Below are 23,985 nucleotides of genomic sequence, written 5' to 3'. Positions count from 1 at the left end.
GGAATCAGCCTGTTCTGAATGAGGTAATATATACGCATTGAAAAACAGTTTTCTAATAGGAATGTCTCAGAAGTATTTTATTCTTTTGAGGAGATAAAGTTTTGAATTACATATTTTTAGAACATTATTAATATGATCTTTCCGATTTAAATTTCTGTCAACTTGCACACCTAGAAGTCTTTCAGAACTAGAGAAGTCAGTGGGTGCACTGCCAAGGTGCAGGGTGTTACAGTCACTTGAATTGTGCCTGTTTGTTGGACAAACAGTCAAATCCTTTGATTTTTTGGCATTTAATGACATGGAGTTATTTTGACACCACATATTAACACTGTCAAGTGCATTCTGCAGTGCTGTTTGCACTTCACGATACATATTTCCAATGGCAGTTAGAGTAGTATCATCAGCAAATAGATCAGTAAAGATTTCTTTTAATGCCTGTGGGAGGTTTTTAATACAAAGAATGAATAGCAGAGGCCCTAACACAGATCCTTGTGGAACACCTGATTTATTATGACCAGTCTCTGACAGTTTTCCCCCCGAGACACATACCTTTTGGTATCTGTCAGACAAATAAGATTTAAACCATTGCAGGGAGGTCTGACTTATGTTAAATGATTTTAATTTCTCTAGAAGAACTGAGTGATTCACTAAATCAAATGCCTTTGAAAGGTCTAAGAATACAGATCCTATAAATTTACCTTCATTTATAGCATTTATCCATCTGTCTACTATTGAAATTAAAGCTGTTTCACATGAGTGATTTTCCCTGAAGCCAGATTGGTAATTGTATGCAGAGTTACTTGCCTCAAGATGCTTTTTCAAATGAAATGAGACATGACATTCAATGATTTTAGACAAAATTGGGAGTAGAGAGATAGGTCTATAATTATTTATGTCACACTTTGAACCTTTCTTGTGGATGGGTGTGATTTTTGCAATTTTAAACTGATCTGGAAAAATCTGTTTAGAAATGCTTAGATTAATGATATTTGTGACAAGTCACAATAATATCTTGGTTCCTTTTGAAAACTGGCTAGATTGCATCATGGGTTCTAGAGTTACTGCCCCTAAAAGGGGAACAATTTTTTATTTTGGCCCTTTCAGCCTTATAGAGGTTTCATTTATGCTTTGATTTGATACAGACTTGCACAGAATGTTTATCTTGATAATCTCTAGGCCAAGTTTGAAACTGGATCATGTGGGATCAAAAACTAGGTCACCAGGTCAAATCAAAGGAAACAATTGTTAAAACCCTAGAGGCCACATTTATGACCCTATCTTCATGAAACTTGGTCAGAATGTTCATCTTGATTGCTAGGCCAGGTTCGAAACTGGGTCATGTGGGGTCAAAAACTAGGTCATCCACTTAAATCAAAGGAATTGCTTGTTAACACTCTAGAGGCCATATCTTTTACCCTATCTTCATTAAACTTGGTAAGAATGTTTATCTTGAAGATTCCTTTGTGAAGTTTGAAACTGGGTCATATGGGGTAAAGAACTAGGTCACCACTCAAATCAAAGGAAAAGATTCTTAACACTGTAGAGGCCACATTTATGACCCTGTCTTCATGAAACTTGGTCAGAATGTTTATCTTGATGATTCCAAGGCCAAGTTTAACAGGTGAGCAATACAGGGTTATCATGACCCTCTTGTTTCCTTACTTTGTCAAAGAATAGCTTCAACGTTCTAACAAACCAACATCAGTAGGTTTTTTTTGAAAGCGACCAAGGAAATGGAAGTGTACAAGAGAATATTATTTGTCTACTGTGTGTTATATTTGCAATATGTTTGTTTTTCATAATACTTCTTTCAAAAAAGTGACAGTATTGAAAAGAAGTCATTAAGATAGTTGTAATTTTATCAGGGCAAATGACTGTTCACACAGAGTGAGTAGATTTTACTGGCTACTAGTCATGCAGAGTGAGTGGTGAGATAAATATTTTACACCCATAATTTTTAGTGTACAAAAGTGAAATTCATGTCAGTACATTCTTAGTGTGCAAGGGTGAAAGTAAAATCAGTACATTCTTAGTGTGCAAGGGTGAAAATAATGTCAGTACATTCTTAGTGTGCAAGGGTGAAAGTAAAGTCAGTACATTCTTAGTGTGCAAGGGTGAAAGTAAAGTCAGTACATTCTCAGTGTGCAAGAGTGAAATTCAAGTCAGTACATTCTGAATGTTTAAGGGTGAAAGTAATGTCAGTACATTTTTAGTGTGCAAGGGTGAAATTAGTCAGTACATTTTTAGTGTGCAATGGTGAAATTAGTCAATACATTTTGAAGCTGTACATTCACAGCGTGTATGGCAAGCCAGTTGTCCAATAATTATGTGAACCCTGGTTCACGGTCGAAAAACTAGGATTAACGATCGATAAACTAGGTTTTACGAACGTAAAACTAGGTTTTTCAAATACTAACCTATATTTTCGAATGAAAACATCAGATACCGGGCGTAAATCATAGTTTACGCTCGTGAACCCAGGTTAACGTTCGATAAACTAAGTTTCTCGATTGAACTATGAATTTCGGTCGTTATCCTATGTTTACGACCGTAAACTTGGGTTTACAAACGTGAACCTACGTTTACGAGTGTGAACTATGGTTTACAACGTTATCCTATGTTTTCGCTCGAAAAAATAGGTTAGTATTTGAAAAACCTGGTTTTACGTTTGGAAAACCTGGTTTATCGAACGTAAACCTAAGTTCACACTCGTAAACCCAAGTTCACGTTCGTAAACATAGGTTCACGCTCGAAAATATAGGTTCAGGTCCGTAAACTATGGTTCACGGTCATAAACATAGGTTCATGGCCGTAAACCCATGTTCACGCCCGAAATTCATTTTTGATTCTATAATCCTAATATATCGACCGTAAACCATGGTTTACGTTTGATAAACTAGGTTTCTCGATTGAACTATGAGTTTCGGTCGTTATCCTATGTTTACGCTCGTAAACCCCGGTTCACGCTCATAAACCATAGTTTACTAACGTAAACCTATGTTTATGACCGTGTACTGGGGTTTACAAATTGTGAACCTACATTTACAAGCGTGAACTATGGTTCACGGCGTTATCCTATGTTTTCGCTTGAAAATATAGGTTATCGATCGTTAATCCTAGTTTTTCGACCGTGAACTAGGGTTCATGTAATTATTGGACAATTGGCTTGCCATATAGTTACAAATCGATAAGCACGGTTTTACGAAGGTAATCTGTAGTTCACGGCCGTAAAGCTAGGTTCACGCTCGTAAATATATGTTCACGACCGTAAACATAGGTTTACGGCCGAAATTGATAGTTGATTTCATAATCCTAGTATATCAATCGTAAACCATGGTTTACGTTCGATAAACTAGGTTTCTCGATTGAACTATGAATTTCGGTCGTTGTCCTATGTTTACGACCGTAAACTTGGGTTTACGAACGTGAACCTACGTTAACGAGCGTGAACTATGGTTTACGACGTTATCCTATGTTTTCGCTCGAAAAAATAGGTTAGTATTTGAAAAACCTGGTTTTACGTTTGAAAAACCTGATTTATCGAACGTAAACTTAAGTTCACGCTCGTAAACCCAAGTTCACGTTCGTAAACATAGGTTCATGCTCGAAAATATAGGTTCAGGTCCGTAAACTATGGTTCATGGTCGTAAACATAGGTTCATGGCCGTAAACCCATGTTCACGCCCGAAATTCATTGTTGATTCTATAATCCTAATATATCGACCGTAAACCATGGTTTACGTTTGATAAACTAGGTTTCTTGATTGAACTATGAGTTTCGGTCGTTATCCTATGTTTACGCTCGTAAACCATAGTTTACGAACGTGAACCTATGTTTACGACCGTGAACTGGGGTTTACAATCGTGAACCTACATTTACGAGCGTGAACTATGGTTCATGGCGTTATCCTATGTTTTCGCTTGAAAATATAGGTTAGTGTTCGAAAAACCTAGTTTTACATTCGAAAAACCTAGTTTATCGATCGTTAATCCTAGTTTTTCGACCGTGAACTAGAGTTCACGTAATTATTGGACAATTGGCTTGCCATAAGCGTGCAGAAGTGAAATTAAAGTCAGTCCATTTAAAGCTACTCATTTACAGTGGTGGTTAATATTTTTCAAGTATGATTATTTTCTTCTCAGTGTAGATATACACAGTATTTGTGAAATTTGATGTGCCTATTGCAAGTATGTTAACCTTTTCTGTAGGGTTGGTAAAATAGGCGACAAAGTTTTACTGATATTCACTCTCACTGAAAACTATTCCTGATAAGTGTAGGTAATATAGATAGATAGATAGATAGATAGGTAGATTTATTCATGAATATATATGTCATGATTACAAACATTACAAATATCACATTAAGAACAACTCCAATACAAGCAAACATTCAATTGTATCACAGAAATAGCTACATGTTTTATCTCTAACTGATTAAAAAAAATTAAAATATAACCCTTTTTAACATATGTAAATTTAGAGACATGTATACACCACAGGATAACCCATAAAGTTTTTCAACTTATTTCCAATGTGGTCCTTGGCTCATAACAAGCTCACTGGCTCATAATAAGAATAATAGCTTTTTAAAATGTGAAGTATTTCTGTCATTGTATCAGTTGAAAATCAGACATGCCTGTCAGTTCAGGTAGGTAGATCTTTATGAGTTTGTATTAGCCAAACACCTGCATATATGAAATCTAGCAGCATTGTTTCTTTCTCTGAGGTGTAAAGATGACATGTAACATTGTAGAGCATCAGCAGGTCTGTTCTCCTGTTCCATGCACTGTCCTAGTAAATTCAGTGCTGTTTCTCTGTGTCCAAGGTTGCGCTCTGTTCTAATGACCCACCCAAGTTTGGTCAGTGCTTGTTGCTGTTCATCGGGTCTCTGTAGGAGACTGTTTGTCTTGTATTGTAGAAAATAAAGGTATGGAAGTGAGTCTACTACAGCACAGTCCATCCAGTCATCATCTTCACCTCTATGTAGCAGGTCCTCTTGTGTTGACCTAAACATTTCATACTGAAGTTCATGTGGTACACAGTTTATTTCCCAGGTGAAAAATTTTACACAAAATGCAACAATATATTTTAAAGCCTCTACACCATATTGACTAGAAAGTCGAGCAAATCCTCTCTTTAAGTAAAACATGACGTTGTAGCAGCAACATATAGGCGCAGTAACTTCTATTTCATATTGTTCTTCTATATGAGAAAGAATTAAAGCAGCTCTTTCTGCATTGCCTACACAGTACATTATAGATGCAAGTTTTAGTCTGCTTGAAGCAACATCTGAGTCCAGTCCAGCTGCAATCCATGTAATTGCTTGAGGAGAAACTGTGTTGTTAATTTGAATGTTCTGTGATGCTATCAGAGATCCTATTGATGTACAAAGTGGAGGTACTAGAAGTCTGCATGCTGTCTTTTCTAACATGTCACCAGCTCTGTAGTATCTTTTTAGTTGTATCACTTTCTGTAATAGTGTTTCTAAACTTCCATCTCCTATCTTCTCTATGTTTAAAACAGTTTTAGCTATATTGTGTAATAAACTACTTGTTACATCCATTGTGCACTCATCTGGCAGTGGTATATCATGATGTACTTCATTTATCATATTGAGCTTAATCTGAAGTCTTTCACCAAGCTTGTCAATCTGAATTCCAAAAAGAGAAATGCCATCAAATGGTATCAAAGTTGACAGTCTTTCAAGTAACTGCTGTTTTACTTCAGTAGAAAATTTTCCTGCCATTAAATTGTTTTCATGATCAATGAAATGGGGACAATGTTCATTCAATAAACAATTGTTCAGTGTAAATAGACAGTAATTTAAACAGTTTAATATATTACACTCCTTCCATACACATGAAGGATTACTTGCTATACAGTGAAATAAAACAGTTTTACACATGAAACTTGAAATGTAACTTTCATGGTCAAGATTTTCAACATTAATGTATGTTTTAAGAATCATTTTCATTAAGATGTAACATTTTATCTGAGTAATATTCAAATTGAACATCAAGCAGCGTTCTGCTAATGATGTAGAAATTCTCCATTGAAAGGCTGCATTTTCACTTGCTCTGCTGCCAACACCAACAACAAAACACTTTGTTGATTTTGCATATCTCTTCATTTCTGCTGTAGGCCATGTATTTACTTCTTGTTGGTGCAGCCAAGCTCTTGCTGACTGGGGCCATGATTTACAAGGATATGCAACTACAAGGTCAAGTGCACGAAAACCTGGTTGTGCAGGTGATGCTGCTGATGGTCCTTGTCGCTGGCGTCCTAGCATTGTAATTTTTATTACTGTGTTCTTCATCAAGATCCTTCCTTGTGTATCATTTACGAAGTCATTACCCGTTTCAACTGTAACAGGAAGTGGAGCACCAGGCCTAAGTACCTGTAGAAGACAATAACCAGGTGGTGTTTTTTCATTCTGAATCATCAGGTAGATAGGTTTACCTGGAGTCCATTCAGACCAGTCCTGTATCACAATGCTATTATCTACACAGCCAAGTATGTCAAGATCTGATTTCAGTCCTAGTGTTGTGGTGCCCTCTGATAGACTGCCTAAATTATAAACAGTAAGTTGTTCACCATTTGCTCTGTATGTGATTGTGTCCATAGTTTCTGTCAGTAAAGCTGCCCTCCTCCTCTTCATCACAATATTTTCATTTACTCCAATATCGTCCAGGACCTCAGACAATCTCTTGGATATACTGTGATAGTAATCTGGTGTATGAAACATCCTGAAATATAATTTTAAACATGACAGACTTCATAAAACATTTTCATGATTGTGTTATGTAATTTTCATTTTTTATGCCCCAGATTTATATACATGATATTTTTTACATTTTTAAATTTGAGCAGTTTTTAATAACAATAAGTACTAAAATGTGACAAAAAGGTGATAAAGATAATAAAATGAAATAACTGACCTGGTAAATTTACAGAGAACTAAAATTTAAATGTCTACGTAGTTGGTGATTATATTTTTTCCAAACAATATAACTTCCTATGTTGGTTTCAAAAACTTATTTTTCAAGGGAAGTTATATATTTTCCAAACAATATAACTTCCTCTTGGTTTCAGAAGCTTATTTTTCAAGGGAAGTAACTCTGATATCATTGTATTGTATAATTATGATGACCGTTTGCATTCAGTCTCTTACATTAATGATTCAATATAGTGATTTATATGAAATGTCTTTCCCATTAGTAATATTCTATTTGTATGTTTACTTTTAGTTTCCCTATACATCAACAGCTTTCTCTAAAACCACCAAACCATACATTGCCTTCTGAATCTTTACTAATTGCCTTTTCATACTCTTCCAACATGAATAAATCTTTCCAGGACCTGATTTTCCACTGCCTGCTTAAAATGTTTCCCTGTACATTTTTAGCTCACCTGTCACATAGTGACAAGATGAGCTTTTGTCATCTGTTGTCTGTCCACAGTTTCTTGTTAACACAATAGAGACCACATTTTGCAATTGATTTTAATCAAACTTGCACACAACTTGTATTGGCATAATATCTCTGTTCCTTACAAAAACTGGCTTTTTTGCTATTTTGGCTTTTGCAGCCATATAGAGACTTCATTTACGGTTTGCTTTGATACAAACTTGCAAAATATCTTTAACAACAATAGATCTTGGATTCCATGATGAATCCGTCAGATCCAATCATAGGTTCCAGAGTTACAGCCCCTGATTGAACCCTGAAAGGGCCAAAAATTTGTTAATTTTTACCTTGTTAACATGATAGAAGTGACATTTTATATATTTAATTTTGACCATACTTACACACAACTTAAGTCACAGTAAGATCTCAGTTCCTTTCGAACACCGGCTAGATTCCATCATGGGTTCTAGAGTTACTGCTCCTGAAAGGGGCAAATTTTTCTATTTTGGCCCTTTCAGCCATATAGAGGTTTCATTTATGCTTTGATTTGATACAAACTTGCACAGAATGTTTATATTGATGATCTCTAGGTCAGGTTCGGAACTGGGTCATGTGGGGTCAAAAACTAGGTCACCCGGTCAAATCAAAGAAAAAGCTTGTTAACACTCTTGAGGCCACATGTATGACCCTGTCGTCATGAAACTTGGTCAGAATGTTTATCTTGATGATTTCCTAGGCTAAATTTGAAACTGGGTCATGTGGGGTCAAAAAACTAGGTCACCCCCTCATATCAAAGGAAAAGCTTGTTAACACTAGAGGCCATATGCATGACCCTATCTTCATAAAACTTATTAAGGATGTATATCTTGATGATTCCTAGGCCAAGTTCGAAACTGGGTCATGTGGGGTCAAAAACTAGGTCACCACTTGAATCAAAGGAAAAGCTTGTTAACACTGTAGAGGCCACATTTATGACCTGTCTTCTTGAAACTTGGTCAGAATGTTTGTCTTGATGATTCCAAGGCCATGTTAAACAAGTGAGCGATATAGGGTCATCATGACCCTCATGTTTGACGTAGTAATGACACCATTCCAATTTAAAATTTGCCAAAGTCGTGGTTTGCGGACAATAACTCGTAAAAGGCTTGAAAGATTTAAAGAATTATTCGTCACTCCTGTGACAGTTCTAGTTATGACATGTATTGCCCTGAGGGATACCTGGGGTCTTCCTCCTCCATCAAAAGATGGAAAAGTTACCATATGACCTAAATTGTGTCAGTGTGACTCTAAACCCAACAACAACAACAAAAAAACAACAATAAACTGTGTTTAAAGTTGATCTACAACTGTGATTTGTGGATAAGATAAGCTGGCCTGAGGAATTATCTTAAATGTTGATATGCATTCTCTTCTTACAACAACTCATTTGGTATAGAGTAGATCTATTTTCTTGCCATCCTGACAACACGATTACCACATTATTTTACAGAACAGACCATATAGGTGGCATCACAGACCCGATGATGACATGAATTGTGTACTTAAACATGGTTGTTTCTAAAAAAAGACATGGCAATTTAACACCTTTTTGTGAGAGGTCCCCTACAGTTAGCATTAAAAAGATTATCTCACATGGGTATTTGGTATAAAACAGTGCCTCGTAGGTGAAAATGCATTGTCTATGAAATATTTCCTAGATATGTAATGCCGGTATAACTACATGTATCCTTGTATCCTTAAAATTAATTTTGATAGTCTAGAGCAATAATTATTGGTTATAATGTAATTTGATTTTTTAGGACAATGGGGTAAATGAGGACGAAGAAGTGGGTCCATTGATCCCCCCACCCCAGGGATTCAGGGGTCCATCTGCAAGACCTAATCAAGGGAGACCACTGTCTCAGTCTGTTCCGCAGGTATGTCTGTTTCATGCTTGTCAGTCTTTTAGTTACTATAAACAACTTTTGTAGCTTTTAGATGTGATTTAAAGTTTTAAAACTAGATATTTTTTGCAGTAAAAATAGTAACATATTTTATACAACTTCTTCTAGATAGCTGTTAAGAAATTGGTAAGTGACTTATTGTGCTTTTAATTGTTTTAACTTTATTGTTTAGAGACACTAAATCTAGCTTTGGATGGTTGTGCTCTTCAAGTTTTTGGTGCTTAATTTACAATTTATTGTGCTGAATATTGACAAATCTAAGTTGAGAGGTTGGGTCTCTGACTAGGCAAATTTTCTGCCTGGCAGTTTAACAACAGACATTTTGTCTATAGTCATTCTTTAATTATAAACCACCTCTGAATTATGTTACTTACCTTCAGGGAACAAATCATTATTGGTAGAGAGTTTTGAAAAATTGATAAGGTAAACAGTCATCTTGGTTGCCTGTAACACAGAAATTCAAATATAACTTGTATATGGAATACTTTCAATTATAATAGATTTCTAATTAGTATCAGTAAGGTTAATAATACTTTGGTATTTTTGTGTTCTTTGTGAAAAATTAAAATTGCATCTAATAACTTTTGCTCCACAAGCTAATTCATATTGGAAAGTCATCTCCATGAGAGCAATTTAGCTTTGGTAAAAGGAACCTTGGCCCACCCGCATAGCTCAATAGGGAGAGCTCAGATCTATGAATCATTGGGTCATTAGTCCAATTCCTGGGGATGGTGTATGTTCTCTTTGACCATTTGGTAATAGAACACTGTGTCTGAAATCATTTGCTCCCCACCTGTAATTTTTGTGGTGAAGTTGGAAGCTACTTGCAGAGAATAGGTTAAATTGGTACTGGTACAGAATCTTGGAACACTGGTTAGGTTAACTACCCACTGTCACATAACTGAAATACTGTTGAAAAATGGTGCTCAACCCAAAACATACACAAATATGGGGAATGATTAAACACTGCAAAACTGACTTCAAATCACTTCCCCCTCATCGATTTGGGTTCGAGCCTCACTTGGGGCGTTGAATTCTTCATGTGAGGAAACCATCCAGCTGGCTTACGCAAGGTCGGTGGTTCTACCCGGGCGCCGGCCTGTGATGAAATAATGCCCGGAGGGGCACCTTGGGTCTTCCTCCACCATCAAAGCTGGAAAGTCACCATATGACCTAAAATGTGTCGTTAAACCCAACCAAAAAATAAGTAAATAAATAAACACTGCAAAAATGTTTTTACATATTGTCTTAAAATGTTTTAGTAACAGCTGATGTAAAAATTGTTGTGCAGAAAAACTGTGGATGGGTCAAATTGTTGTTGAAAATGTGCAGATTTAGCTTTCTACCCGGGCGCCGGCCTGTGATGAAATAATGCCCGGAGGGGCACCTTGGGTCTTCCTCCACCATCAAAGCTGGAAAGTCACCATATGACCTAAAATGTGTCGTTAAACCCAACCAAAAAATAAGTAAATAAATAAACACTGCAAAAATGTTTTTACATATTGTCTTAAAATGTTTTAGTAACAGCTGATGTAAAAATTGTTGTGCAGAAAAACTGTGGATGGGTCAAATTGTTGTTGAAAATGTGCAGATTTAGCTTTTCATATTTTAAATTGTGTTGTACTATAAATAGGAAAGTTCTGAGATCACAGAGGAGAAAGTTGAGGAAACTATTTAGAGGTAGTGTAAGTTTAATATTGTGTGCATGGATATTTCTTGGGCAAATAATGGTAGTACGGTAACTTTACGATAATTCTGCCTATATTTCACATTCATTGTATTCATAGGTTTAATTTTGTGATAAAATTTATTCTAATATGAAAATTAACCAAAATATTGCTTTTTCATATCACACAAATACATGTATTGTTTCGAATGTACTTTACAAATAGAAAATTTAGTGCATGCACATTGTAAATATTTTTTTAACATTTATCACATATGAAATATTCATATATATATATTTACAAGCTCAGTGTAAAATTTAAATCCCTTTTTGCATGTGTTAAATTTCAAATTTTCTCCGTTGTCAACAAATTGTGATGTAATTTATTACACATTCCATTAAATAATTAATTGAGTAAGTCATTATTTTGTGGCATTCCATACAGTATTAGTCAAGTTCAACATTTATGTATTCTGTAAAAATTTCTAATACTTTTGGGATGGTAATTGTGAGATGTTAGTTATTGAACTGGATTAGGGATACAAAAATCATGGCATATAACTTAAATTGTTATTGCTGTAATAGGCTTAGAACTTGTGCTTTACATCCAGCCTGGGGTACCTCTGCTCTCTGTCTCTCCTAGATAGTTGTTATAATACACGGCATTTACTTACTGTAATATCATATTCAGAAATGCATACATAACCATGTGGTGTTAGCCTGGGAACTCTTTCCTCTATCAGCTCATAGACAGATTTTACTTTCTGCTATTGTAAAGTCTTTAATATTTGCAGTGGGGAAGGATGAACTAATTTTTATGGTAATTTCAATTCACGAACTTTAATCTCAGTACACAAATGCGAAACCCACAATTTAAAATTCAAAAGTTACATTACATATCCTTATGCACCTGGTGAGGCATATTTTCTGAAAACCACAAAGTATTATGCCCTTGAAATCAAATGATCTCACAATAATCAGTGAAGCTGGAGCCTATTGCCTTAGATTTTTATGGTAACAAATGTATTCTTATGTTTTGGAAAGATTTATTTTTAAAAAGGAGCTGACATACCTTCATAGTAGTGAAATAAACTAAAATCTAAAAGTGTCCAAAGGAATACTTTAAAGTGATTTTGGGAATACAGAGGTTATTTATATTACAAAGAAATTGATATGAAATTAGTTCAATTCATTTATAAATTACCTGCATGTATTTATGTGATTATAATTCAGTGGCATGATTATGTTGTTGTCAATAACTTTTACAGTCGGGCACAAAAAGTAAAGACTTTATATGAACTACCTGAGAGGAATCCTGTAAATATACAAAAATCACATGGACTTATGATCCATAACCACAAATACCCTTTCTAAATTCGAGTTTGTTTAGTTCTGCCCATTGTTTTCTCATTCACAGCAAAGCCATTATTTTATCTGGGAACCATATGCCACTTTTCATGGATTTGTACTCTATGTCTCTTAATTATATTCTGGTACATATAATGTGTAAAATGTTGAGTTTTGTCAGAGGGCATGGATAGTAGCTTGCATTTCCACTACTGTCCATGAACAAGCTCAATTTAACAGAGCCAGGAACATTTTCATTTTAATGTCGTATTGGGCAACGTGTGCTTTTCTACTTCTTATGCCCCAGCATCTACTGATGCGAGAGGCATATAGTGATTGTCCTGTCCGTCCGTTCTTTCGTCCATCCATTTGAGGTTAATCAAATGGGACTGTTTCGTCTAGCATCAATACCCCTAACTAGAATGACTTGATACTAATGCAGATGTAAACTGTGACCATTTCTCATCTTCAGACATCACCTGACCTCAGTTTGACCTTGACCTTGAACTTGACCTCGTTTTGGACTTAGGTTGCTTTGTATCAACAAGGATGCCACCGGGGGTATCAAGCGATTATTGAACGCAGCTCCTGGTTTATTTCATAGAAAATGTACTTTACATTTTACAACATTTCAATTTTATATAAGCTTGTCATGTCTCCCACCACACAGTGGTGTAGGAGACATATTTACTCCTGTCTGTGTGTCTGTCACAATGCTTGTCCGCATTCTAAGTCCGACAGTTCTCATCTGATCTTCACCAAACTTGAACAAAATGTATTTGCCAATAAGTCATTGGCTAAGTTCGATAAATAGCCAAATCGGCCTAGGCACTCTGAATTACGGCCCTTAGATATAATTACCGAGACACAGATGTGGGCCGGTTACTCCAACATGTGAATACCAATAGGCCGCAAACAGCATATAAAGACAGACTTACTATTCAGATGATTAGGCTGTTGTGGGAGGCATGCACTTTTCTCAAAAGCAGCTCTAGTTTAACTATCATAAACAAATTAATTTGGCTAGATTAAAAGTCGTTATTCATTAGAATGTGTTATCTATGAATGAGTTGTTAGTATCTTGTTCATTTAAAAAGTAATTACTAGCCTGCAGGATGTAAAGTTTAGCTCAGAAACCAGTCTCAGAGTAAACCCATGCCATTGGCTGATTTCAAAAAATAGTGCTCTGTAACAGCCAATCAGATGCAAAAGTTTTTGAACTGGTCTTCAAACTTAGAATTATCACTTCAGACTGTTTCATGGAGTTCAGAGACCCTATATATTTATTTGACTACTATTTTAAAATGCTTTGTGTTCGGAAAAAATGAGTAATAATGATAAGTTTTATGATATGGTGTAAACAAAAATTGTGTTTTTAATTTCAGGATACACATAGTAACGTAATGAGAACAAGTAGTGCTAAACCCCCTCTCCCCCGCGGCCGACAGAGCACCAGTACAGCAAACTTCCGGTACAAGCACCCGTCCCCACCTCGGAGACCTGCAAGACCACCTACTTCAAGTAGAAATGAAACTTAAGTCGTAAAAAAAATTCTCCCATTTTTATAGAGTGATATATAGGATGGTAGCATGTTGTGTGATTGAATCAAATTGTTCAAAACTTCAGTGTTGGGGGAAAAAGGCTTTGAAGAAAGACTTTTCTATACATATTTATAAGTTAACTTTCCTTGTCTTTTCATTTTGGCAAAGATGAAAAGAAAATGTTTCTTGCTCTGTGAGTAAGGACTTTTCTGTAAAAGTTCAAAAGGATATTTTTTCAATACATTTCAAAGCTCTTTACATATTTTCTTCGGAGAAATTCTTGTTACTTGAATAGGAAGTCAAAGTTTGTTCATATTTACAATCATGGACCGTAAATACTCAAATGGACTGCTAAATTACTACAAAAAAGCTATGTCTTTGTGATAATACTAAAGCATGATTAAAATGAATTACCTAACATGCCAAAGTTTATGTGATATTTATTCAAATGTTAATTGATATTTATAGTTTAGAACAGTGAATTTATATTTATTATACATACTTTGCATACATGTATGTATCTTAATGCAGTAAGTATTATTACAGCAGACAGATATTGCAAACAGGTTTTATAAGAAAGAAACAGCATTTTACAAGTTATTTCCCCATAATAAATATGAAAGTAGCTTGTTTTTAAACAGGTGTCAGGAGTTTGCTCTCCTGTATGTCATTAATTAGGTTGTTTTTTAACCCTTATCATGCTGGACATGCTTGATTCTGATTTTGCGACCAGTGTAGATCATGATCAGCCTGCACATCCTTGCAGTCTGGTCAAGATCTGCACTGTTCGCAATTCAGTCCGTAGCACTCCTTTGAACGATGGACAAGTTCTTTGTAGAAATTTAGGAGGGTCAGGGTTAAGCAGATGTGATAAAATTATTGTTGTTATATTTTCATCCAAACTTTTACCAGGTCTAATATTTCATTTCACTAAATGCATATATAAATCTATAGTATTTGCTTCACAGTTACTTCCCTTGTTTCATGCTTACTTCACTACTGTATATTATAGAGCAAAATGGCATTTTTAAGTCTTTGTATAGCAATCACAGCTTTTACATTTGTACTTTCACAAATAAATGTGTTCATAGATTCTGAAAAAAAGACAATATGGCTACAGTTGCATAGCATCAAAGAAGGGGGTTGGATTGGAATAAAATTCATACATTTTATTTGACATTTACATAATTGTTGTGTGAACACTAATTTACATACAAATACACATTCACAATTATAGTATTTCTTTTTATGGTAAAAGTGAACAATGGATGAAAAATTAGCAATACATTTGTGCGGTTTTAAACACTACTGGAAAGTTTACATGGCTCAACTGATTTTGTAAATGAATATTTAACTGAAGATTTTATGGGAAAATTATGATATTGTTGTCACACTCTTGCATTAATATACAATTATACATGTAGTTCTGGAAAGTGAAAATGTATATAAGGTTGTCATGACGACCAAAATTCTTGCACTGTTACGGCATTTTGTCAGCACTCATCAGATATTTATTTCATAGTTAATTCATTTTTGCTTTATGTTATTTATGATATAACTTTTGATGTGAGCTTTGCACATTTAAAACATACATACCTATGTGAAAAATTTAAATGTGTTTTATGTTTATTTTTGTGACATGCTAATTTCACTTTGATTATACATACAACATATGACTTCACAGTGAAACAACAATCGCTGGAGGTCACAAGCGGACAAGTGAAATGCTGGAGTTGTCAAGGATTTCGAGCAATTTAAGCAAAGAAAACATAGAAATGGCCAGGACAATATGAATCCCTCGAGCAGTGCTCCAGTGAGCAGTATATTTATTATTTATAATTTTTCAGCTCATAATAAGTTATTTTTGTTTTTAATACACTTTCAGTTCAGGATTTCTTCATTTATCATTAATCTTAATAAGAATATTTAAGTATAGGTCATAGAAGTCATTTTGCAAATTATTTTTCTTGAAACGTTTTGTAGCACTTCTTATTTATGTGTATCGCTAAACAGTTAAGTTTTTTGTTGTTGTTGTTGTTGTTTTATAAGTAAAAGGTTTTATGTCTCGTATTGGTCATTCATTGTTTGAAAATAATATCTAATTATTTACAAATTATCACACTTAAAAACAGGTATATGATTTTATGGCCAATTTTATAAATGTTAGGAGTGGGGAAGTTGTCAGTTGTTGGTTGAGAGCAGGTCAGTTCTTGTACTGAATCTGTGAACATTTGGTAGCTTAAATATTTACAGTTAAATGACTTAAACACTGTTAAAAAATGACTAACACAAATGAAACAAAATTTGAAAATCTGTCTACAGAAAGTATATGAAAGGTGATATATTAAGTACATGTATATAATTTTATGTTGAGCACTGTTAGTGGAAGATATTAGTAGTCTGTGATATATGTTTTTATTTATATATTTAACTGTTGTACTTGGATACCTTGTTACCGTCCTTCTATATTTGTACATCGAATTAACTCGCTGAGAATATCCGTCCTGTTATTTTGTTGGTATCATCTACGTAACGTGTGTACTTTCCAATCCTAAATAAATACTTTACTTGTCATAGAAACTAAATATTTACTTTGTTATAAGCTTTAAAATACACACTAAAAAGTTAAGTATATCATAAATTTTGTCAACATGTTTTAAAAAAAAAGCAAACCAAAACACCCTGATATCAAGGGAGGTAATTCAAAGTAACGAGAGATGATATAGCTTTATTGTAGTTGTTCCCCTTTTATCCTTAATATATTTTAATTTTACATGTAGTTATGTAGATTTTAAAATTTTACTAAAGATATTTGGCAGAGAAGCCAGTTTTACTATGGAAACAATTTTTATGAGCTGCTTGCAATATTAGAGATGTCTGCTTAAGACAATGGTAGTATAAAGTTATGTTACTGGTGTATGGCGCTATCAGCTTGTAATATAAAACAATGCCCGCTGTACAATAAACTGATGTTAAGTCAGTACTTGATCTGAATCATTGACTTAATATACCTCAGCATGAATTTCAAATGCCAAAAACAGGCCTAAATATAAGAAAACAATTATTTCCCTCCAATAGGATAGAAGAAGAAGTTAATGACATCAATACTAGATACAAAGTACATGTACAAGTCATGAGAGCTGAAAATGTTTTGGATGGAGTTTTCTGTGAATTCTGCAGTTGTTTTCCGAGTTTGGGAATGAACATTCTTTAAAACTGATTGCTTGGTTACTAACATAATTCGTGTATAGTCTCATTTGTCTAGAAATAAAGCATCTTTTTAGTACAAAATTTCATACTTGCGCCAGTATCTATATAGGCTTGTACAATATGTTTACAGCATCAATAAATTAGAAAAGTTTCACCTTGTTATTAACAGTAGTTGTAAACTTAGTATTTTTTAAACATTTGAAAGCAGAGTTGGTATGCTCTTCATTTCTGTAAGTGGTATTGTTGTATAGTCCTTATAAAAGGAAATACAAAAATACGAATTGTGTCTAAGTGGTGTTGAATTTTGATGTACAAATATTTCCCAAACCAGCTTGAACACACACTTTTATAATGTGTGCTCAAAATTATTGGGGTTGGGGATAGGGGTGGGGGCAGACCGAGTACGCTGTCCTTAAAATTTGCATAAATTTAAATTAAATAAGTTGTTTTTTTAGGGCGGATGATGAAACCACCTTGAATTTTCATGTATTTTGTAATGCAGATGAATTAATGGGAATAGATTAGGTTTAATAAATTTTAAAAATACCTCACTAGGCAGTATTTGTTAGTCAATGTTTTATCATTATTAAATTGTTTTTTGTAGTTCTGTGTACCATTTGTAAAAAAAAAAAACATGTGTCTAACAAAAGGGGAAAGAACTGTAACAATGTTGAACCAGAATGAAAACAATTCTTGAAATTCAGTTTATAATTCAGAAAATTTTATAACTTAAACAATTTTGAAAACATTTTCATGTTTGGTGCCATATAGTTTGTTCTATTACCGGTGCACCGAAAAATTATGAGACAGAGGTTATTTTCAGATACGGCCTTTATGTTGTTGATTTCACTTGTTCGAATCAAATCAATTTTTAAATGAACACAGTCTGTATTTCAAATCATGCTTTATAGTGAATTGTTAGTAGAAGTGCCTTTATAGTCCTCGAAAAAAGTTCAAATCATTCCATTGTTTCACTTTTAACCAATGTATATTTCAGTGCCAATTCACGGCATTATTCTTTGGTGTTATTTTCTTGTTATTTTTAAATGCACTAGAAACTAAGAAGATATTTAGTGAAAGCAAAAGCTTCCAACTTAATTTAGGAAGTATTGAAAAGTTTGCAAGATTATAGAATATGTTTAAAAATACAAAATTAAAAAAAAGCCATTATTTGAAAAAAGAACTATAATAAAAGTTAACACATATCTCATTAAAGTTTATATGATACTTTTGAGAAAATAATCTGGCAAATAAATCATTAAAATAACAACTATATACTGTAAAATTAGAAATTTGTGTGCGGCACTTATTTTCACTATACTTGCTACATTTTTGTATGTGTGGAAAAATAATTACTAGCAAAAGTGTAATAAAGGTTAGAAATAGTTGAATAAGATTTTTATCCAAAGTAGGTCCTCGTCTTGTGGCCGAAGTAGTCTTATGACCGGGGTTATATGGTATATATGTCTCACATATATAATTCTAATATACCACACAAACGTATTTCATTTTTAAATATGAGAAGCTTTTAGTTTTCCAAAAATGTCTAATTTTACAGTATACAAGTACAGTACAGCTCGCATCAGAATAGAATTGGCGAAATATTTGTTGGTAAACAGTGTGCTGTATTCTCGCATTCTTACTATATTAAATGTCCAAAATAGTTTTTGTTTATGATTAATCTGTGTTAACTTATTGACTTTAATATTTGAATTTTTGTAACTTCTACATTTTAATGATTTGTTTGATTTCATATTAATATTTTATGAAAGTATCTGTGATCATGTAAATCCGTCCTGTTAGTTATAGCTAAGAAACAAGTGTAAAACAGTTGTCTTTCTTTGAATAGACCGAGTGTAACACAGTTGTCATTCTTTGAATGAACTATGTTTGAAAATCAGTAATTTCCATGGTAATGTTGAATTAGCATTGAGTAATCTTCATCGATGTTTTTCACCAGTTACTGGTGGCCATATGTCTTCTAAGGTGTTGAGCAATAGCATGTGTTGAAACAATTGCAAATGATGAACTTTTTTTGATAAAAATCCTCAAAATTTTCGTGGTCTTGGATTTGAGTCCGATAACACACATTAATATTGTCGAGAAAGGTATATAAACCAATAACTTGCATTCATGTATCATGATTTCTGGGAATATAACATTGCATTAAACGATATTGAAGTTGAATACACTTGTTTCTTGCTTTAACTAACACATTTTATGTGAAATGTCTCTACATTCAGGATGTTTAGTTTTCCATATTTATATTTTTCGTATTTTGTATATTTCAGTTACATGATATTAAAGTCATTCTTGAACTAAACAGATCTGTTACTTTTATATTATGGTTCTCCCATTCCCTCCTTGGTTAAGGTCACTGGTTTCGAATCACTTGCCTCCCGCTTGAGAGAATTCTTCCATGCGGAGAAGCCATTCATCTGGCTAGTGGAAGTTCTGTAATTCTACCCAGGTTACCACCTATGCATAATATACTGCTATGAGGCGCACATGGAATCTTCTCACAAACTGCTTAATTGGTCGTATATGTGTATAGGTTGGTGTGGCACTCATAAAAAGTGTTCCTTGCCGCTGTATTCATGAGTCACGCAACATCAAGCTGTGTTAATGAAATGAATGAACTAGCGCGCAGAAAAGTGCTATTCAAATATTCCACAAACCACTGTGTCCGAATTTTCAAATGAAGTATCGATAATTTCGTTTCAGATGAATACAATCACACACATGCACCAAGCCCCACCACAATCCGTCAACTATTAATTTCAAATAGAATAAACGGTTCCATCATGTCTATGTTAAAATTTTACTGTATTCTTCAAAAATTTTAAAGGTGTATTCATATATCATTGAAAACATTTAAAGGCGTATCATGGTGAAACAGATTTTTTCATACTTTTACAGTTAGATTTTACCTTATTATTTTAAGGTAGTTGTTTTATTTCTAAGGCAGCGACTAGTATATATTAATTTTTTTAGCTCCACTATTTTGAGAATAAGGTGGGTATTCTACTCGCCCCGGCGTCGGCGTGAGCTGTCTTGGTAAAGTTTCTCAGCAACTTTTGTTTTTCTGTCAAATCTTTGTTACTATTGCTTATATCTTACTCTAACTTCACATAAACATTGTCAAGCATACAAACAAAGTATGTGCAGGGACTGGGCCGATTATACCCAAGGTCAAGGTCACCAAAGTGTTATACTTACGTTAATTTTAAGGTAAGAGTTTTTCGGCAACCTTTGTTTTTCTGTCTCATCTTTGTTACTATTGTGTATATCTTACTGTAAGTGTACATAAACATTGTCCAGCATACAGACAAAATATATGCAGGGACTGGGCCCATTATATCCAAGGTCAAGGTCACCAAGGTGTTATACTTTGATTACTTTTAAGGTTAAAATGTTTCGGCAACCTTTGTTACTTTTGCTTATATCTTACTGTAAGTTCACATAAACATTTCCAGCATACAAGCAAAGTATGTGCAAGGTCAAGGTCACATAACTCTAATTATATTTTTGACAGAATTATGCCCCTTTCGTACCTGAAGTGTTTTTGCAATCTTCTTTTTCTGGATTTTGTGCAGTGTAAGATAAAGACTTGACACTTAAAATGTATCTTTATCATCATCATAACTCTGATTTGTATTTTAACCAAATTATGCCCCTTTCATTCTTTAACTTTCTGACAAACTTCGTTTTCTGGATATAACTTTGGTACTATATAAGATAATGACCTGAACCACAAAATATATCTTTACCATCGTCATCTGCATGTATGGTAACAATCCCAATAACTCTAATTTCTGTTATTGACAGAATTATGCCCCATGGTGTATCTTCCTTTTAAAGTAGAGGTCTCTTACACAACATATTCATTTTACTGTCAAATCGCCGAATAGTGGAGCGCGCTGTCTTACGGTCAGCTCTTGTTAGGTAGGCCTATTAACCTTAATAGAAAACGAAAATAGAGTAACCTAAGGTGACATACATCCTTAGCCAGCACTTCAGACATTATCTATCGGGGTTAGCCTGTGCTGGAACTACTCGAGCATATATGACATTGTAATTTCCTTGTGAAAATGTACTGGTACTGTAACCTTCAACATGTTTTATTCAGCTGAAACACTCGACACTCTAATGTCACATATTCCAGATGCAATCACCGCACCAGACATCACTGAATAAGGAGAAGACATAAACAAAGAATAATGGAACATTTTATTTCAAAGGTTTGAGTTTTTTATATTTATTTCAGTTGTAATGTGTCAACTGTACCATTCTTTAATTTCAGTTAACACGTGTTGGGACAATTGCAGAAATATTATATCTATATTTAGATTCTTTTTGTGTAGACTGCTTTTCTTTAATACATGTATTAGTTTCCATTTGTATGGGCAGTAACATTTGAAATTACTATCTATTTTTAGCTCACATGTCACAAAGTGACAGTGTGAGCTTTTGTGATCGCGCAGCGTCCGTCGTCCGTGCGTGCGTGCGTCCGTGCGTAAACTTTTGCTTGTGACCACTCTAAAGGTCACATTTTTTATGGGATCTTTATGAAAGTTGGCCAGAATGTTCATCTTGATGATATCTAGGTCAAGTTTGAAACTGGGTCAACTGCGGTCTAAAACTAGGTCAGTAGGTCTAAAAATAGAAAAACCTTGTGACCTCTCTAGAGGCCATATTTTTCAATGGATCTTCATGAAAGTTAGTCAGAATGTTTACCTTGATGCTATCTAGGTCAAGTTCAAAACTGGGTCACGTGCCATCAAAAACTAGGTCAATAGGTCAAATAATAGAAAAACATTGTGACCTCTCTAGAGGCCATATTTTTCATGGGATCTGTATGAAAGTTGGTCTGAATGTTTATCCTGATGATATCTTGGTTAAGTTCGAAACTGGGTCACGTGCTTTCCAAAACTAGGTCAGTAGGTCTAAAAATAGAAAAACCTTGTGACCTCTCTAGAGGCCATATTTTTCAATGGATCTTCATGAAAATTGGCCAGAATGTTTATCTTAATGATATCTAAGTCAGGTTCGAAACTAGGTCACGTGCGGTCCAAAACTAGGTCATTAGGTCTAAAAATAGAAAAACCTTGTGACCTTACTGGAGGCCATATTTTTCAATGGATCTTCATGAAAATTGGTCAGAATGTTCATCTTGATGATATCTAGGCCATGTTCGAAAGTGGGTCACGTGCGGTCCAAAACTAGGTCATTAGGTCTAAAAATAGAAAAACCTTGTGACCTTCCTGGAGGCCATATTTTTAAATGGATATTCATGAAAATTAGTCAGAATGTTCATCTTGATGATATCTAGATCTGTTTCGAAACTGGGTTACGTGCTTTGAAAAACTAGGTCAGTAGGTCTAAAAATAGAAAAACCTTGTGACCTCTCTAGAGGCCATATTTTTCAATGGATCTTCATGAAAATTAGTCAGAATGTTCACCTTGATGATATCTAGGTCAAGTTCGAAACTGGGTCACGTGCGGTCCAAAACTAGGTCATTAGGTCTAAAAATAGAAAAACCTTGTGACCTCTCTAGAGGCCATATTTTTCCATGGATCTTCATGAAAGTTGGTCTGAATGTTCACTTTGTTGATATCTATGTCAAGTTTGAAAGTGGGTCACATGCGGTCAAAAACTAGGTCATTAGGTCTAAAAATAGAAAAACCTTGTGACCTCTCTAGAGGCCTTATTTTTCAATGGATCTTCATGAAAATTAGTCAGAATGTTCACCTTGATATCTTGGTCAAGTTTGAAAGTGGATGACGTGTGTCAAAAACTAGGTCATTAGGTCTAAAAATAGAAAAACCTTGTGACCTCTCTAGAGGCCATACTTTTCATAAGATCTTCATGAAAATTGGTCAGAATGTTCACCTTGATGATATCTAGGTCAAGTTCGAAACTGGGTCACGTGCCTTTAAAAACTAGGTCCTTAGGTCAATTAATAGAAAAACCTTGTGACCTCTCTAGAGGCCGTACTTTTCATGAGATCTTCATGAAAATTGGTGAGAATGTTCACCTTGATGGTATCTAGGTCAAGTTAGAAACTGGGTCAAGTGCCTTCAAAAACTAGGTCATTAGGTCAGATAATAGAAAAACCTTGTGACCTCTCTAGAGGCCATATTTTTCAATGGATCTTCATGAAACTTGGTCAGAATTTTTATCTCGATATCTATGTCAAGTTCAAAACTGGGTCACATGAGCTCAAATACTAGGTCACTATGTCAAATAATAGAAAAAAACGACGTCATACTCAGTTCAAAACTGGGTCATGTTGGGACAGGTGAGCGATTCAGGACCATCATGGTGCTCTTGTTTTAATATTTCCTGGCACTAAACCTCCGTAAATGCAGCCTCCTCCTCCCAAACCCCAGCCACGCAACAACCCTCACCGGTAAACAGGCCAAGTTCAGGGTCTAATCTCAGGGACTTAACAAGTCCTCCATCTGGTAACCAGTCGGGCAGGGAGAGCAGTAGACAAGACTCGACATGAAGGCCTCCAGGTAGTACATTTTTCGCTGGACACAAAGAATGGTATGGCCCGTTCGTCTGCACCAGCGTCGGCACCCGATTTTGTTTAGTTTTTGTATTCAAGTTGGTGTCTCGGTAACCAATTATGGGAATAGATTGAAACTTCACACACTTATGCACTGTGATAACTTGCATGGCACAGTTCCCACAACTCTATTATGTTTTTTTACAAAATTATGCCATTTTTTCGACTTTTATTTTCATTCAATTAACAAGGCTGTTAAATAGCCGAGTGTTGCTGTCAAAAACGGCTCTTGTTTATTTTTGTATCGTATATGGTACAAATACGGCATAAAATATTGAAGATTATTTTAAAAGTGT

The 23,985-nt window shown here is 34.6% G+C and overlaps 1 protein-coding gene and 1 pseudogene across 1 annotated transcript; one reads left to right on the top strand and one right to left on the bottom strand.

The window, feature by feature from the left end:
* The window catches only part of LOC123533643 (protein TANC2-like), a 42,186-nt pseudogene extending 22,749 nt beyond the window's left edge, over positions 1–19,437 (top strand).
* On the bottom strand, positions 4,300–8,917 carry LOC123533644 (uncharacterized). The gene is made up of 2 exons (XM_053519137.1): positions 6,940–8,917; positions 4,300–6,747 (listed from the first exon to the last, which is right to left on the bottom strand). The coding sequence occupies exon 2, from the start codon at positions 6,744–6,746 to the stop codon at positions 4,662–4,664; it is 2,085 nt and encodes a 694-aa protein (XP_053375112.1). The 5' UTR covers position 6,747; positions 6,940–8,917; the 3' UTR covers positions 4,300–4,661.
* Positions 19,438–23,985: the final 4,548 nt, after the last annotated feature.

This window comes from Mercenaria mercenaria, chromosome 12 (assembly GCF_021730395.1).
Source record: "Mercenaria mercenaria strain notata chromosome 12, MADL_Memer_1, whole genome shotgun sequence".
Lineage (NCBI taxonomy): Eukaryota > Metazoa > Mollusca > Bivalvia > Venerida > Veneridae > Mercenaria > Mercenaria mercenaria.
The sequence above is the reverse complement of the archived record's forward strand: the minus strand, read 5'-3'. Positions and strand labels throughout refer to the sequence as shown.